Raw genomic sequence first — 18,417 nt, 5'->3', positions numbered from 1 at the left:
ACCTTCCACTTTTTTTGTCCTTTCACATGCTTCATTCGGGAAAAATACTGAATGCCACCCACAAAACATCTGTTTGTGGGTTGGTTTATTTTTCAGACTGAAAAAAATGCATTTCTAAATATGCTTGCTTTTAATTGGACTGTTTAACAATGTTTTTGTTGTTTATATTAATATATTGTTATCCTTTATTATATTGCAGAAACTGTGCTCAGAAAAGTGACTTACTGTGAGTTCATACTAAGTACTTCAGAACAAAGCGTGAGAAACAGAGGAAGTTGTATTTCATTAAAAAATACTGATACAAAGACTTCATTATGTAATAGAAACAGATGTTTCATGCAATGTAACTATTTAGCATAGTTATTTTTGAGGTTCAGTTATATGAGACTAAGATAAGAATTAGTTACCAATTTCAAGTTCCGTTCTCCTGGCAACACCTCAGCTCCTTTTGGCAAACCATTTAACCTTTTCTGTCTCCTATCTCACTCACCTTTTAAAATGGAGATCTTATTTCATGTATTTCCCAGATGTACTTAATGTATTTAATTCATATTTGTAAGGACTTTGAAAATAATTCTGTTTATAAAAATATAAATCTGTGTTATGTTATGTAAAGATACACATTTGTAGGATAAAGATTGTCCCTTCCGTAAGTTAACAAAATTTTTTCTAATTTCCTTTCTGACAGCTTGTTAACTCATGGTTCTCTCTTAGTGAACAGAAATTAGGGACTTAATATCTCCTTAGAGAAACTTTGAAATCAGTATTGCAATGAAAGACTTAAGTCACTCATTCACGGCTAGAATTTTTTCCTTTCACCTTACAGCTATTAGTACAGTTCAGGAAACTTGCAAAGAAGGTGGCTCTTCTGAAGGCAGTAGTGCATAACAAGTCAATGGCTTTCAGCCTTTTTCAAAGCATTTCTATGCCCCTCCCTTTTCCAGGAAAAGTGTGAGCTCCAGCGTAGGTTATTCAAGGCTCACTTTTCTTAGCAGCCTTTTGGAGACCTCTTAAAATAGTGGCTTGATAGACTATAGGGTGAAAATTGCTGATCTAGGTAATATCCTTCATTTTTTTATTTGCTTCCTTGTCAAAGGGAACTGCAGTACATTCTGATATGATTTTAGAGGACACACTGTATTGAACAGTGTGTACTGCCAGAGATCTGCGATGGATTTGTGACTGACAATATCTGGTTTACACAGACAGCTTAACAATTTCACATCCGTGTGTCCAGCCAAACTGGATCCATTCTGGATCTTCTGGGTTAGGAACAAATAGAAAGGAAAAGTTTTTTAATTCTTCTGTGCAGCCGAGATAGCATTGACCTAGCATATCAAAGCAGTAATTTGCCTGAAGAGTGATGGGTCAAAATTGGGTGTGGTTAGAAAGTGACTACATTCATCACATTACTACTACAATTGTAACGTGCTTGTTTACAGTTGTCTATTTCCTATTTGCTTCAGTTTGTCACATAAGAATATGAGTTAAGGGCTACAAAGAGCAAATCATTAAAGTTGTTTATCCAAGCAACAAGTGACTTGAGAAAGTAGATGTAGAAACTCGAACTAACAAGATTAGAGATGCTCACAGGTCAAGGTTGACACATGATGACAGTGCAGTGATAGTGGTTGATGCCCAGCCCAGTTGATCATTCTTTGGAGACAAGCACCCAGGCTCTTCTTTCCAACATCTCCCATGATAACTACAGACTGGAAGTTGAACTGCACCTGTGAAATGTATATCCTAGGTTTTATTGTTTTTCAGTACTGAAAACTAGATTGTATCTATTCAGGTGGGATTAGCAAAGTATAGTCATCTCTACCACTTTTTTCAACTCCTGTTGCTCTGTTGCTTCAGGTATTTTCCAAAATTTTCATACCCTTTGGTATTATGAAGGTCACCACGGGCAATTAAGTTAAATCATGTAATGAGACAAAGCCAGTTTGGTGATTTAATTAAAAATAATTAATTTTAAGTGGTCCTTTGCTATAATCCTTTTATGTTCTTTACAAGCTGTTCTTCCCATATACACACACACACATATACAGAATCTTTGTTTGGTACGAAGTTTCTTAGGGTGCTTTGTTTACTCAGATGTCAGTGGATCCAGTTAATTGTAATCAAAAGGGCTAGTAGGGCAGCAGTTAAATGTGGGTTTTATCTACTATAGTTACACAATCTTTTGGGATTTCTCCATGTTGTAATTTGCCATTAAAATGACTGGATGATGCTCCTGATGCTCTTCCTTGCATGGCTTACTGGGAAGGGTAAAGTTTATTGCATGTTGAGCACACATATTTGCTTTACATAATCTGCTGCTGCCACCATCTCTAGTTTCTGGGCTGTAATTGAGGCTCTGTGCTTTCCTGTGTTAACATGTCAGGCTGTCTGACCAGCAAGGCAAGTCTTGTATGAAAGTTATGAAGCTTGTAAAAAAAATGGCACAATGAAGATCAAGAGCAAAAAGTGGGACTTGCTCCCAGTGTTTGAGGAATGGCTCTTCTAGAGAACCAATTGGTACAAAATAAACAGGTTTCAGAGGGAATGAAGGGCGCCCGGTCCCTGAGCAAACACAGGGCAGCTGGGATGAGTCCACCTGAGACCTCTCCTCCCCAAATATCACAAAAGCTGTTCTGCTTTCAGCAGAACCTGAGCTGCTGGTGCAGCTTGGACACCTCTTTCTCACCAGGAGACCTGAGTACTGGACAAAGCAGAAGGATACTCCTGTTGCTGAAACAGCACAGGAGGAATGCCTTTATGCTCTGGATTTATTCCCTCAGAGGCATGTTTCCAACACTGTCTGATGTGTTGGACACTCGTCAAGAATGGGAACAGCCCTGGGAGCCTCTGACATCAGGAGTGAGCTGGAGGGAAGAATTTCTTCTGGCTGAGGAGGTGATTTTGTACAAGAGGCAGTGAGCAAGAATCCTCTGCCAGGGATTCTGTTGAAAGCCCAAGGGGGAAAGGAAAATCAGGATGTAGGCCTCGGCCAAGGGAGCAATTACTCCTGGAAATGGATTTGAGTGGGCTGGGATGGAGGGAAATGTTTTGGAACAAGTCACCTGGAATCCGTAGCTCTGTTTTCTCTCTTCCTCATTACCAAACCAACAACCTTGTTTAGTTTTTGTAGCTTTTGATTTTGTAGTATTTTGTTTATCAATTAACCTAAGACAGAAAACAGGTCTGAATACCCTGTGAAACATGCTGTGTTGTGGATAGTATGAAAAAATAGTACACTGAACTAACACCAGTTAGCATGAAACAGATGTATTTTTGTAGTAAAATTTAAAATTTTGAACCCATTGTGCTGTTATTACAGGAACCATTTTCTTCTGCTTCAAGTATGATTTTGTAAATTCTAAGATGAAAATGAATTGAGATAACTCTGCTGAGAGGAACTGCAGTCATATATGAGTCACAAATTTTGTAATTAATTGGGGAAACTGCTCATTCTTTTACAGATTACATCTATGCCTAAATATTTTATTTAATAACTAGCAAAATGCTGGTTCTGAGTCTCTGGTGCTTCAGCATGTCACTAACAGCAACATTTGAGTTCCAGTGGTATCACACTGACTCATTCACCAAGAACTTGGCCAACCAAGCATTGACCAATTCCTTTTGTCCCCTGCTTCCTTTGGGATATGCACCCACAGGTGTCTCCAAGAGCTGTACTAGACAGATGTGGACTGTTGTGTGGGCTTTGTTTTTTCCTTAGGGTGCCTGGGAGATCACTTTCGGATTCAGACTATTTCCGCTCAAGATGAGAAAATTGTAGGGTCCCGGTAATCCCTCAGAGAGTGTAACGAAGCACAAGCTACTTCTGCCTCACTTGAGCACCTGGCAGTAAGGTCAATTAGGATTGTGTAATCAATATTCAGTACTTCTATAACCTCATCCAGATGCTGATAGCAGAAGAGCGATGTCCATGCATTTCGTTGTTGTAAATCGTTTCACAAAATCGAACAATTGCCAAGAATGTGGAAACATTAAAGTGAGAGACAATTATAATAGAATAATTGATGCCATATGAACTTCTACACCTGATATCAGTCATCATGCCAGTGAAACAGAGACGTTTATTGCAAGGAATACTACAGCTTATTTTGGGGTAGCATCAGCATCTTTTCAAACAGTATTTTGATTATTTTGAAAGCTGTTAATGTGTTGAGTTTCTTACTGTGATTGTTCTTACACATTGCAACAAGATCCTATTTTGTTAAAGATTTTCTGAGAAGGAAATATGAGCTTTACTCTCCCTATCTCCTCTGGCTACCATCAGGTTTGGCAAATTTTCATTAAAACTTACAAGTAAACTATTATTTAAACACTGACTAAAAAGGTCCCTTCCAACCCAAACCATTCTATGATTCTCTGATACTATCATTGCTGAGCTGCTTTTAGAAATCCTTGTCATTTTCAGGCAATAAAAAATAATGAGATAATATTTTCTTAAGCATTATGTAGCAATTAAAGTAGATTTTTAGAAATCATTGCCATTTTCAAGGCTGAATTTATTAGTTTCTTTTTAAAGTTCTTGTTAAAGGTTGATACTTTTCCAAGGAAGCCCCAACTTGTCTCCATTGTGCATCTGCTTTTCCTAATGTGAGAGTTTGAGGTTTGTTTGCTTTTAAGAGGTGGTGAGAGGTCGCTTGAGCATCAGTTCGGTCTTTGGTATGGTGTCATTCCCCTCTTTAATACATGAGGGGATGTAGACTGTGTGGTGCATATTTTGTTTTGGCCATTTCATTCTTTTGTGCTTCTTTTAATTAAGACAAACAATTCTGTTCTCTTAATTATTCTTTTCTGTCATTTACATATGCATTTTTTTTCCTCCATCATTCAAAACATGAACTACCTCCGAAGCAATAGAGCTCTACAGCTCTGCAGAGTGGGGGGGATTTTCCAGTTCTGTGGAACAAACTGTGAACCAATCCTGGAGATACTTAGGATATGCTGCCTAATTTTTGTGCAGTAGCTTCCCTCTTCAGTGCACACTGAGTGCCTCTGTGCGGTGTGGGACAGTCCAGTTTGAAGATGAAATAAGTTACCACTCACTGGAAGTATTTACACAGTTGCTTGCTTCAGAGTGCTGTAGTCCTATCTGCTACCCTCATTGTATGGATAGTCTGATGAAAAATTTCCAAGCATAGGTTTAAAATGGAGAGTGCAGAGACCTTAAGGCATCCAGTAATAAGATCTGCACTCACTTCCCCGCTCATGCAGTGCAATGAGGTGACTGTTAATCTCTCTTGCCCGCTCCATGGATTGCAGTTCCCCTGGTGCCAGCTTCCAGTTCGTGGCCAGCACCACAGGTGTGAGTGGGAGTAATCTGACACTGGAGATGAAGAGTGCCTAAAGCCAGGCAAGGCTGGACACCTGGAGGGATTTCTTCAGAAGAAAGCAGGAAAGCTTTTCCTTTCAGCTTCGCGTGTGTTGAGACTGACAGATGCACTGTAGGGGAGCAAATTTGTGGTAGTGGGTCTGTCTTTCAGAGCTCTAACTCACACTAGGAAACGTTATTGAAACCGTGAGGCGTAGCTCCTTTGTGCCGTGCCTCAGGATTCCAACAAATTCTGGCACAATGAACATAATGCATGCAGGTTTATAGCACTATTTATAAATCTCTTGAGTTTCCTCTTGTATTGTTTCTTGCTGATGGAGTATGGGATGTGCAGTTCACCCCATCAGATTTTACTGAGGAGTTATCCGCAGTCACGTGTATGCTACATTCTCTTGAGAAACAACATCTGGTTTCTGCAGTATTTCAATTTTGAAATGGTTGTGGGTTGTCTTAACTTGTTTAATTAACAAAAGGATACAATAATGTGAATTACTTGCACTTCTTGTCAAATGCAACATTAACTGCAGAAGCCACAGAACAGGGAGGTTTCCTCAATAAACTGTTTGCTGGGTTTTTTTGTATCTTCTAATCGTCTGTTTTCCCTACTTTGTGTAAGTGCAGATTCCTCTAGTTTTCTTTCCCTATTTAGAAACCACGCTATGCCTGTAAAACAGGCAGATCTTGTCTTATGGGTGAAAAAGACACTAAACATGAGTTGGATGTAGTCCTCAGGACTAAATGTTTTGCAAATCATGCCATTTTGCTAACCCAGTTAAGGTGATCTTAGGTTCTATTAGGATTTTCAATATAGATAAATGAAAAAAGTATATAGATAGAGATACATATGTATATATAGACACTTGAAGTAAAAAGCAGGATATGTCAACCACCGATAGGCATTTGTATGATAAGAAAGGAAGCTAAGCAGCATCATTTCTCTTGGGACCCTAACAAACCTGGCTAGCATAGTCTTAGTGCTTGACTGTGCAACTGTTATGTAGACCTTATGGCCAACTAAAATTACAAGTCAACATGTAACTGTAATTTAAATGAAACTCCAGTGAAGCTCAACTTGAAGAGGGTGTGCAACAGCACTTTCATACAGCTTCCTTAAAACTAAGTGGCATCCTCCTTTTGTAAGGAAGCTCCTTATGGTTTTTTTGTTTAGTTATGTAAGTAAACTTCTGGAAGATCATAAATGTCTAGTATAAATAACAGTAGCCTTCAGAGTTTCTTACCTAAAATTGTATTTTGTCTTCCACCAGTTGAGCTTCCAGGAGCATAAACGATCCTCAGGATAGCTGACTGTAAGACTTGATGCTTTTGCCCACTAAACACACAGTGCCATAGTAATAAATAGGCATTGTATTTTTCACATTGTCTTTCTGCAGTGGATTTGTTCTCACGGATGTGTAGACAGTTGCACAGTTTGCAAAGAAAGTGATTGATTCCAGTGAGCTCTTACAAAACTAGTTGCTATTAATTCCTAAATGATATATTTTGGGCAGCAGCCGGATGAATTCTTTGTAAAAACTTTTTTTTTTTCCACCACATAAAGCATTCATATGAATCGTGTTAAGTCTTAAGGTGCAAACTTAATGCCTTATATATTCCTTCTCCCAGGGGAGGTTCAATAGTAAGTGTTTTGGTCAAATTAAGTACGGATTATTTTGGCTACCTAAATTCAGTTTGTAGTCTTAAGTGGATAATGTGTTGTCATTCCCTGCTTCTTACCCTGCTCTTTTCTCACAGCCACGCTGTGTGGTGTTGCATAGCTACCAATCTGTAACCCAAATGGCCTTTTATTAGAGTGGAGAGCTGTGCAGATCTCCCTGCAGTGTATAGGAGGTGTGTATTGTATGAGAAACCTGGCAAACTGCTGTACGACTGTAAATTTCTGTGGGTTTTTTCATGCTGTGTGTACCTGCTAATTACCAAAGTGATTTATGGTTTAGGCATATTTTCTTTTTCATTGTTCATTCTCCTTTTTTCAAGTGTTAGAAATGAACTACTTTTAGTAAGTAGTTATCTCAGAAAGCCTTGGAGAGGTGGAGGTGGTCTGCCAGCTGCTGTGCAGGTACGGCATGTGCTGCAGCTGGGGGGCAGGTGAGCATCCCCCTCTCCATGCACAAAAATCTATGCTGTGGTTACTTAGGGCAGGGAGAGGGAGGCTTCTGTGTCGTGCCTGCTGGGGTTATGGCCAGCCTGTGAACTCGCTCGTTAATGTCTTCGTTCAGCATCATGGAAAACAGCAAGAGGGAAAAGGATCATTCGGAGCCCGCAGCCATGTGGAAAGCCGGTCAGCTGAAGCCACAATTCAGCCTCGCAGCTGACTGAGCCCTCTTTTCTCCCCTGCCTTTTTGGCTGCAGGAAAGAAATGGAGGACTGGCGAGGGAATAATCGGTAGTAATCTCCTCAGCCAGCCAGCCGTCTCCTCCTATTGACCTTGAAGTAATGAAAAAGGGATAGATTCTGCTGCATGCTACCTCTGTGTGTCCAAATAGTAAGAGCGGAAAGAAATGATCGTAAATCTACATGGCTTTACCTGTTTGGAAGTCTGGGCCATGGGGAAAATGATAGGACGTGTTTTATTTTCCCTCTGTATTTCACATAGGTATTTGTCCCAAAATGTTCCCTCTGTGCTATTCTTGCCTTATACTTCATTTTACGCAGCAGTAATTTTAATTCAGATGAACTCATTCCCTTTTTCTGACTTAAATTTTCAATATGAGAATAGTTGTATTCCCTGAACTGGCAATAAACTGTTTTGATAGTCATATTTTATAGATGTAATAGATTTCCATTAGTTAATACAGTGGAGTTACCTCAGTGTAGAACTGGGCCTACGAAAAGAAAAAACAAACCCTAAACACACATGCAGGACTTAGTTTTAACATTTCTTTTAAAAACATAAGGAAAAACTCCCCTAAACTGATTCTTGTTTTTATTGTACAGGGAAAACGAAGACTGGCCAAACTTGTAGATATATTAAAATAAAAAAAGGGGCGCGGGGGACACCTGGAATTTGGGAGTTCACTTTCAGATACAGAACTGTCATACACAGAGTAAGCAGAAAGTTGTCTTTGGCAATTTGTTCGCTCCCCTCCCAGCAAAATGTAATTCATTAAAGCAGTTTCTGGTCAAGCATTAACTCATAAGCTGAGATGAATCTGAGACAGAAAATAATTCCGTAACTCTAATGATGCAGTAGCCCAACTAGTGTGGCCAACAGATAAAGAATAGTAACAAGGTGTTGTCGTACTCGGCTAAGATGCCGAGGCAATGTCAGCCAATAAAGTGATGTCATGCAATCAGTGGCACGGTTTGGTCAATGCAAACTGACAGTTTTGTCTTCTAACCCCACTGCACGCAATAACAAAAGATCAGGAAGGACTATATTTAAAAGCAGAGGAAATGTACTGAGTCCACTGGAAGAGCTTGTTGCATTGTTTTTTCTCAGAGCTAGATCTCAAGTGAGATGCTGGCCGCACCAGTACTTATCTCCCTGAGCTCCTTTCTCATTTCCCAACATAGGATTAATCTCTGAAATGGCAGCAGAGCTCTCCGGAGTAAATGGGACTGTGAGAGAGAGATCTTGCAGTTTGCTTATATTCTCACGATGGAAACATTACACAAGCATTCAGAGCAAAGCTGAAGCATAAGGGAGATGCTGACTCCATCACTGAATATGCAGCAGAACAGGTTGACGTAAAGAAATACAGCCTGCTCCAGCCCCAGGGGCGCCTGTAAATCTCGCTCTGCAGAGAAGCCAGGACAGCGGTCATGTATTTTTCCTCTTTTGAGACCAATTAGCCTGTTCGAGCTTGCCTTTGGCCAGAGAAAACACCATAGCTGAGCTGTGCTCCTTAGGGAATTAGAGAGGACGGAGGGAGGAAGCCGCCCAGCCCTGTGTTCTCTGCTGGGAGGTGATGGGTGGCCACGGCGTGCTCTGGCTGCTCCCCTGCAGCCGGTGGGCTGGTGGTGATCTGGCCATGCAGTAAGCAGGTTTAATTCATCAGCTGACCAACCCTGGCCACAAAAACGTATGTTTTCATCCGTTCAGTGTGTTGAATGAGGTTGGTTGCAGTAAGATGAGTGTCAGAGCCAGCTCCAAGGGGAAAAGATCCCGGGGGTTCACAGGGTGAAACTGCCCCCTTTCAGCAATAGGTTTCAGTTCACATCATGAAAACATGCCCTAATCTGACCCTTTCCTTAGGTTATTGTGTTTGGAGTGTCTCTGGTACTCAAGCCAGTGTAGGTTTTTTTTCTGCACAGCCATGTTTGAAGGTTACCTCCTGGAGTCAGATTAACCACCAACTTTAATGAGCTCTGCTGGCTTACCCCAGCTAAAATTTTGTTGCTCAAAATCTAGCATCTATTAAATAAGTTTTAATGTTTAAAGGCTCTTAGCCAACAAACAGTCGAGCTAATTTGAACTCCAGGTTTGTTTCCAGAGATTGTAAAGTCTTTCACCTCTTTGGGTATTAATATAGGACCTAATATAGCAGGACCATCCTCCACCTCTGAGGTTAAGATATCGAAAGTGTTTATGGAGTCTTTAAGCCCAAATGCTATTTTTAGAGGGCCTTAAATTAGTGGAAATGTAGTGAGATATTGAAGGCTTCTAACTGTCATCTTAGGAAGACTTAGGGTGTGAATCCAAAGTGGTTCAGGTTAATCCAAACTGATCCTGCCTTAAAACTGCCCCATGGTCGCAGCCTTTGCCCTCTGCCAGTGCTGGCACTGGGGCCGGGGAAGGCTCTCCTGGCTCAAGTGTTGAAACAGGAGAAAATTAAGCAGATGGAAAAATAGCATTGTTCTGCTGAACCTGCTCTCCAAACATCTCCTTTGCAAGGGAGAATGGGGGAGTCATGAGTCAGGGGAGGTGAGAAGCTGGGGTACATCTGATTTAAAGTAGCTTAAGCTATTGTGGACCAGCACCTCAAGATTTCCATGTCACCCATGTGTTTTTAGTTGCTGCTAAAATGCCAATTGTAAATAACAGTATAAGTAGCATGAGCAGAGCTGTAGTTAAGTGTGTAATTTAAGTCCATGAAACTATTTACATGTTTAAAAGTATGCAGATGCTGCTGTCTTATGCTAGATCAGGATCTTAATTATGTATAGTTTGAGATAATTAGGTTGCTTTACTTTCATATGTCAACCTGCTAATTCTAACTACTAAATTAGAATTCAACTGTAAAGCATGTGTGTTTAGTAGAACTATTTCAATTTGTTCCTTGCATTAAGTAATCAGTTGTGATTAATTCTGCTCCTATATTCTGGTTTTCTGTGGGAGAGGTGAATTCAACAGGTGAATTTGGGCAATTATGTCCTTGCCCTTTGCTATGTGATTTTCCCCAGTAGATATAAATGGATAAATGTTCTGGATAAATATTCTGAGTAACAAATAAGTCCCAAAGTGTCTTTATTTTGTTAAGGAGTTTATTCTTAGGTTACTGTGCTAGCCTGTGTTTATTGGCTTTTATTTTCTCTTTCTTGTCTTTTAGAAGCGTACACTTAAAAACAAATCAAAAAAGTACTGAGCTTATGTCGTGGTTTAGGCCGACCTGGCAACTAAACTCCACACAGCCGCTCTCTCACTCCTTCCCCAGTGAAATGGAGAGGAGAAAAATATAATAAAAGGACTGAGGGTCGAGATAAGAACAGAGAAGGAGCACCCACCAACCATGGTCCCAGGCAAAACAGACTCAGTTTTCTTAAAGCAAAGCAATTTATTAAAAGTTACTTAAAAGGACAAAGGGAAACAAAACCAATTACTTGAGAGGATAAAAAGACACAAAGCCAGATCGTAAAAACAACACCTCCCCACCCCCCTTTCCTTTTCTTCCCGGCTCTACCTCCCTGCCAGCGGCGCAGGGGGACAGGGAACGGGGGAGTGCAGGTCAGTTCATCCCATGTTGTTACTGCCGCTCCTCTCTTAAAGGAAGAGGAGTCCTTACACCATTTTCCCTTGCTCCAGTGGATCCCCTACTCATGAGGAAAATCCACAAACTTCTCCAGCATGAGTCCTACCCTCAGGATACAAACCTTCCCCATCGGATTGCTCCAGTGCAGGCTTTACCACAGTCTCGGATTCTTAGGGAGTTGTTGCCACTTGCTCCAGCGTGGTTCATCCCACGAACTCTAGATGTCTCTTTACCTTGTTGTGCCCATGCTTCACAACCATCCTCAGGCTCAGGCATCTCTTCTCCGACGTGGGCTTCTTCACGGGCTGCGAGTGGATCTCTGCTCCACCGAGTCCGTCCTTGCTGCAGGGGGGCTGCCTGTTGTCTCGCCACCGGTTGCAGGGGAAACAGCTCCAGCACACCTCGTCCCGTTCCATCTTCACTGACCTGGTGTCAGTGTGGCCATTTCTCTCAGATCTCAGTCCTCTCTGGGTGAACTCGGCCCGGTGGGCACCCCAGGAGCAGGGCGCTCCCCGAGTTCCCCAAGCGGCTCCACCACCACCATCCTCAGTGGGTGGTGCCGGCCCAACGTAGGCAGCAGCCCGGCCGGGAGCCAGGGAGTGGGGGCAGTGCCCTCCTCCCTTCTCTCCTCACTCCTGGGCAAAGCACCTTTTCCGGTTCCTTTGTCCTGACTTAAATAGGGCAATTGGCCTATTTAAGCTGATTGGCTCAACCACAAGTGGGCTAGGAGTTCGATCTGGTGGCCAGAACCGGGTATGACCCGGTTCCAAAACCAGGGAAGTCACAGGGAACAAATCTCCTCTTCCTGACACCAGAACCACCCCACATCGAACCATCACAGCTTGACATTTTTAACAGAAACAAAAAACGTGGTGAAGATCGCATCTGTGGTTGAATCCATGATGAACAATCCAGCCTTTCTCTTAATCTAAGGTTTACTTGGGTGGAGTGATTATCTGCTTACAGGTGCAGGAGTATAACTTTGTTTTATTGTTTCCACAGATGAGCACCATGCCAGGACTGCCCACGAGGCCATGCTTCTATGACATTGACCTTGATCCCATCACAGAGCAAGTGAAAGGATTATTTTGAGAGTGGCGTCCAAATTCAGGTCAGTCAATAGCCTTTGTTTTCCTTTCCAACTTAGAGGAGGATGTTTATCTCTAGTATGCATATAAAAAAGATTTTTAGGAGTTTATCTAGGCCCTAGTTTCATTGAGGACTTCACACAATTTGGGGAGATTTGGGGGAATATTTCGTAATATGCACTTTATCACATGGGTTTCTCGTTTGCTGAATGACACTTTCATGGAATAATAGAATCATAGAACGGTTAGGGTTGGAAAGGACCTTAAAGATCATCTAGTTCCAACCCCCCTGCCACAGGCAGGGACACCTTCCACTAGATCAGGTTGCTCAAAACTTCATCCAACCTGGTCTTGAATACCTCCAGGGATGGGGCATCCACATCTCCTCTGGGCAGCCTGTTCCAGTGTTTCACCACCCTCATTTTGCGCGTACTTTGCTGGTGTACACTGATGGTACCTTTTGGATTTCCTGGCTCTGTCAGTTTGGCATGAGGAGGAGTTGACTCTGCAACTGTACCGCTCTTGGCTATGGAGAAAGTCAGTCTGAAGAAATCACGTCATGTTACTCAGCTCAAAAGAGATAGTCTAGTTCATCTTTGATACGACTCGTGTGGCAGTGTGTTTCTGTCATTACCTAGATATCAGGGGACATGTTTCTCAGCTTGTTTGTGAGCTTTGCTCTCTTTTTTCATGTTGTTTTTTCCTGATTGCTGTCATCTCTCTCAAATGGTAATAAGTATTTCAGGAACACAAATCTTTCCTGTTAGCCTGTCTGTTTTTCATGCTGGGTTCTCTCCCTTTTCCTTGAAGGCTGCAGTTCCCTCACCATCTCCTCTTCTTCTCTAAGCACTTAGTCTTCTTGGCGTCCTGCTTTAATTTTGTGTAGCACGTTCCTCACTTAAAGATCCCAGTTGTTATGAAAATATCCCATGCTACTCCGTTTTAACCTTGTAACATAGTAAGTGGAGTAAGAGAGGATGTAACCCTGACTGAAACAAACCACGTGCATCTGTGGTGGGACTCTCTCCGCTCATCACTCTCTCCCTTCCCCCAATAAATTGATCTGGAGAGTAAAACGGTTACTTTTACACAGAAGAAGAATATTACTATGAGCTAATAGGGCTGTGATGGGACCTCAGATCAGCCACAGCTTTGAGGTGGTTGTGCCCAGGCTCTTCAGCCCTGCTCTAGCAACCCTTGCCTACTCTGGTTTGAGAGAACCGGCGTTCGTTTTCTGTTTCTGTGTTTTGACGGATTGTTTGGAGGAGGGGAGAGGTTTGCACGACTCGACGAGATCACTGTTCAGACTTAATTAACTGTTCACTTGCCCGTACTTGAATGTCACAGCATTCACATAACATCTGGTGAGAGCAGATTCTGCCATTTCGTGTGTACCAGGCAAGACAAGTAAAAAGCGGTTAGCTTGACAGTGAACCAGCGTGCACAAGTAATTACAAGCTTATATGCAAACCATCACTGACTGTTTGTTGCTGGGTAGTGTTATACATACCACTTCTTGGCATATATCCCATTTCTGTTACTGATACGCATTATGTGTTTGATGGCTTCATGCATACATATTGATTCATCATGTGTCAGTCATGTAATTACTTCTGAATCATTCGAAATGACTCTAGAATCTTGATGTGAAATCTATATGCAGATTCACATAGACTGCTTAATCGGGCATTTACTGCCTGGTTTTACACAAATCCATCCAAACCGTGGATCGGTGAGTTTTGAAGAACAACAATAATTAAGCAGATGAAGTATTCCATTCCAACTGTGAAGGTCTTTCATTTGAAGTTGTGCCTGAAATGAAAATGTTAAACTTGGCTTTTAGTAGTGATGGTGTTTTCTCAGATGTGAAAACAAATGCTAACGAAGTCACAAAAACTTAATAGTCAGGTAGGAAGTAGTGTATATATCCAACTGTTAATAAATTATTTTAATTTCACTATGGAGGTATTGGTGACATCATACAGATGAATGATTTACTAAGTTGAAACCTTTTAAAGAAAAAAACCAGCTTGATTATATATATTTTTCATCAATATAGGGACGTATTCACCTGTGTTTCTACCTCTAACAATCTAAATAAACACCTTGAGAATATTTTAATACCCAGTGAGCACCACACGAAGTAGTCGGTGTTCATCAGCTCTAAAATTTATCTGATTCATGTGCTTGATTTGTACATCTCTCATTTTGGATAAAGAGAGAAACAATATTCCCATATACTTTTTACTCCCAACTCTCTGTAGAGTAGTTCAGTATTATTCTTTGCTTTCACACATTCACTGAAGTGAACGCACACCGTACCTGACACTACTCTTTGAGATCAAGGGATTTCCCCACCACCACCTTAGTTTGAATTATTTTCTTAGGGTTTTAGTGTGCAACATAAAATTTCTAGTAATATGATATTGTGCCAGCTCATTAGGACTGATTCAAATTTTTAAGATGTGGTAATTGAAAAATATTTAGAGATTTGCAGAAGAGCTGCAGATGTTTCATTATAAACACGCGTGCAGAGCTGAAAACAGTTGTTTTAGTGTGCAGTTTATATCCTCCTCTGCAAGGCACAGCTTCATGAAACTTGTGAAAGAGATACAGGCTAAAGTTCCTGCTGCTAGGGTGGCTGTGTGGGGCTCCTACTGAGCTGAAATGCTGGATGTCATTAGCCTCTCTGATTTTTTCTCCACTGCTTCACTGCGTTAATGAAGCAGATGATTGTTCTCACGAAAAGTTGCAGAATACCGGTCATTAGAATATACTCTAAAAAGTCATACAAGCAAAAACTTTCTCGAAAAAGTTAGCTCTGTTTTTTTCTGTTTACAAATAGCTAGTACAAGGAACATAAAATATTACAGTTTCTCTGTAGGAGCAATGTGCTCTGTTAAAAAATTGAAACATTAATGTCTGGAAATGAACCCAAAGGAATCTGGCTAGTTCTTCGTCATTGGCCACTACCCTATTTAAATTATACTGCCCAGCTCATACATTAAGAAAGTTGAAATTGTTTCCTTAGGAGGTATCTGTAGAGCACCAGTCAGAATAAGATTTAAATGGAGACAAGTCTGCCAGCAGGAAGAAATATTTTTTTTTAAAAAAAAAGTATTATTTGCACAGTGAGGGAAGTTTATGAACCTGACCCACTCTGCAAAAGTAAAGTCTGTTAAGGACCCTCGTGAGCTCTAAGGTTCCCTCTAATTTAATCAGCAGCAGCAGGTGCCTGCTCTTACTGTGCCAGTTTGGCTTTGGGTATCTGGGTGGATGGTGGGGGATGGTTGTTCTCCTTGGTTGGTTGTGACTTAGTAAGGCCATGGCTGTCCACAGTTGCAGACATATTCTTGTGCTCGTCTCGTCTTCAAAACTGGCAGAGCATCAGAGTGACTGTAACACACAGCACAGGTATTTTCCCACCCTCAAGATCTTTTCTGAATGTGAGAGGAATCCCAGAGCTCTGACTGTGAGCACCTTCATGGCCATACAGAAGCCCATGAGAGGAGGACACCAAAACTGATGTCCTAAAATTGCGAACTATCTGTTGGATGTTTTCATCTTCATTCAGATATGGATAGAAGGTGTTTGAAGACCTTTCCTTTGCACCCACAAAATTGATCCTATGAAACAAAAAAATGACTTCTTTTGGTCTCATTCCACAGTATTGGGTTTCAGTCAGCAGCAATTACTGCAATAATGTACAGTCTAAAGTCCATATCATACTGGAATATGAGTACAGATTTTTGGTTCTCATGTAGTAGGGTTACACAGATAATAAATGGGAGGTGCATGTGACACAACTGAACGTTTTTGTTTGTTATGGTTAAGGCAAAAATATCCAATTTCACTAAAACACTGCCTTTAGTTTGTGATTTTTTTTTTTTTTCTTTAAAGCAAAGATGTCTTGTTTCAGCATATAAATTCTTAATCTTTCTCATTTCAGAAGCCTGGAAATTAAGAGCTGCATCTTTCCTGTTTCCTGCAAGTAGGAGACAAAAACGAATCTGAAATATTCTGTTATCTGTCTCTGGAGGAATGTCAAGATAGACCAAAGAGCAAAAGTTTACTCTTTCTTCAAACTAGTTTTTATGATGAAATATAGCTGTTAGGTTGGGGAGAAAAAAAAAAGAGAGGAAAAGCAAGCTAAAGTTTTTCTTGCTGTAGTGCAGGAAGCTCTCTACTGGGGCTTATGCTTGTTTGTGGATAAAACAACATTGAAAAAGAGAGAAATTTTTCACCTTGGAGTTTTCATCTTTTCTCAGAAGACTTTCCAGAAGTATTTCCCTTATCTTGGTCATCTAAAAACTTGCGTAAACATTATCATACTGTGTGATCAAGCCTATTTCTCTCTGAAAAATATGCTTTCGCTCCTGGCATTCGGGAGCTGAAACTACACATGGATTAACTGCACATTTTTGAGTTATCATCAAGTGTTGCTCTGGATGCGTTTGGGCAACAGCCAAGCTTCAAGCAAGGAAGATATTATGCAGAGAAAGAACAGAGCATGTATTTTGTAAAAGGTTTTTAATATATAATTTGTTTCCTTGTTGGGCAAAGATCTTTCGAAACGCTTAAGCCATAGCTGTCTCATATCCATAGGTCTCTCTTTATCCAAAGCATATGTTACAGGCTGTCCAGCTGATTATGTGCTTGTTGTGGTGAAGCTGGTTGTTCAGAGGGCACTGCTCCTTTGGAAACCCTGTTTTGCTCCTGTTCATGGCTAATGAAGCCTCCTGCTGTGCTGGCTCCCGACCTAGAGTTTTTCTTGTCCTGTCCCTGGCAGCATGCAACGCCCGGTAACAACAGGGGAATGTCCATCAAACGAGGATGCAACAGGGCAGAGCTTTGTTCTGCTTTGTTTTGCGGGGTTTAACCACCATACTTGTAAAACTGGAGTGTGTTTCTGTTTGAAGAGGGTATTCAAACAGGGTAAATCCTAAATTGTGTGCTTTAATTTACCTCAGTAGCTTACCTTGTCCGTTTTTTTCCTAAATGTGCAACAAAACAAGCCTTAGGCACAGGATACTACATTTAGCTTTTCAAGCTGCTGCTCCTCAGGAAACTCTCACTGACTGATTGTTGATTCCTTCAACAACAAAAAATGCTACATAACAATAGGTTGAATCGAGACAATAGGCCATTGTGTTTTTAGGTAAAAAGCCATGAAATAATGATGAGAGAGTTTATTTTCCTGGTGACGTTTTCCATCCTGTCGCTTTGCCCCGCTTACGCACATCTGTGTGTTATGGGCTTCTGCAATGTAGTTTTGGTTCCCTTCTACACAGCCACATTTGGAGACTTAATTATCTCAGGAACTGTGTTGTAATTGAGGGCTTTGTTTTGGTTTTTTAAATCGTGCTTCGTTATTTATAAACTCAAAACTATAATTATGGACAGAAGAGCAAACTGGGGACAATTAAAATAATTATCTGTGCCTTCCCTGGAGTAGCACGGAAATGTCTGTTCACTGCATTTCAGGACTGTTCTATTCATAGCATGGTCCCCCAGCACTGTGGGGATTGCTGTGAAGATAAATTTAAACATAAAGAATAGAACTATTTGATATTTTAGCCTGATTAAACGATAGAGCTCATAACAGCCTAGATTGTGAATGCTTTAATTACACTGGGGCAGGACAAACACGATCAGTAGAAAGTAAGATTCAAGTCTGACTCTCGCAGGTGCTAGGGAGACAGATTTCTGATATTTTCTATTAAATTGTGCCACAAAATACAACCATGCTATTCATACACAACGCAATGTTCTAATTTAGTCTTGCACACACTGAGCTATCTAGCATAGAAATAGCCAAAGACTTTTGGAAGAAAATAAGTGTGGTTTCCAGCCATACTTTTCCTAGTAGTGTCCTTACAAGAAAAATAAATAAGGTTTTCCCTCTGTCTTGTCCAGAGAAATTCAGAAAACCATAACCGTGCCTTCCTACCAGTCACTGTGGTTCCCCTGCAGGTGCGTTGGACCTATCTCCATGCAGTGTGGGGTACTAAGTGTGGCACAGGCTGGCCACCTGTGAAGCTTCCACATGGAT

At 41.0% G+C, this 18,417-nt stretch overlaps 1 protein-coding gene across 1 annotated transcript in view; it reads left to right on the top strand.

Moving 5' to 3' along the window:
• The window catches only part of MTHFD1L (methylenetetrahydrofolate dehydrogenase (NADP+ dependent) 1 like), a 156,109-nt gene extending 139,671 nt beyond the window's left edge, over positions 1-16,438 (top strand). Inside the window, exons 27-28 of the mRNA XM_086625171.1 lie at positions 12,280-12,388; positions 16,315-16,438. Coding sequence (XP_086481297.1) covers positions 12,280-12,369 — 90 coding nt within the window. The 3' untranslated portion in view covers positions 12,370-12,388; positions 16,315-16,438. The remainder of the gene's footprint in view (positions 1-12,279; positions 12,389-16,314) is intronic.
• The last annotated feature ends 1,979 nt before the right edge of the window (positions 16,439-18,417 follow it).

This window comes from Tauraco erythrolophus, chromosome 2 (genome assembly GCF_009769465.1).
Source record: "Tauraco erythrolophus isolate bTauEry1 chromosome 2, bTauEry1.pri, whole genome shotgun sequence".
Classification (NCBI taxonomy): Eukaryota; Metazoa; Chordata; class Aves; order Musophagiformes; family Musophagidae; genus Tauraco; species Tauraco erythrolophus.
This window is presented reverse-complemented; position numbering and strand designations above follow the sequence as displayed.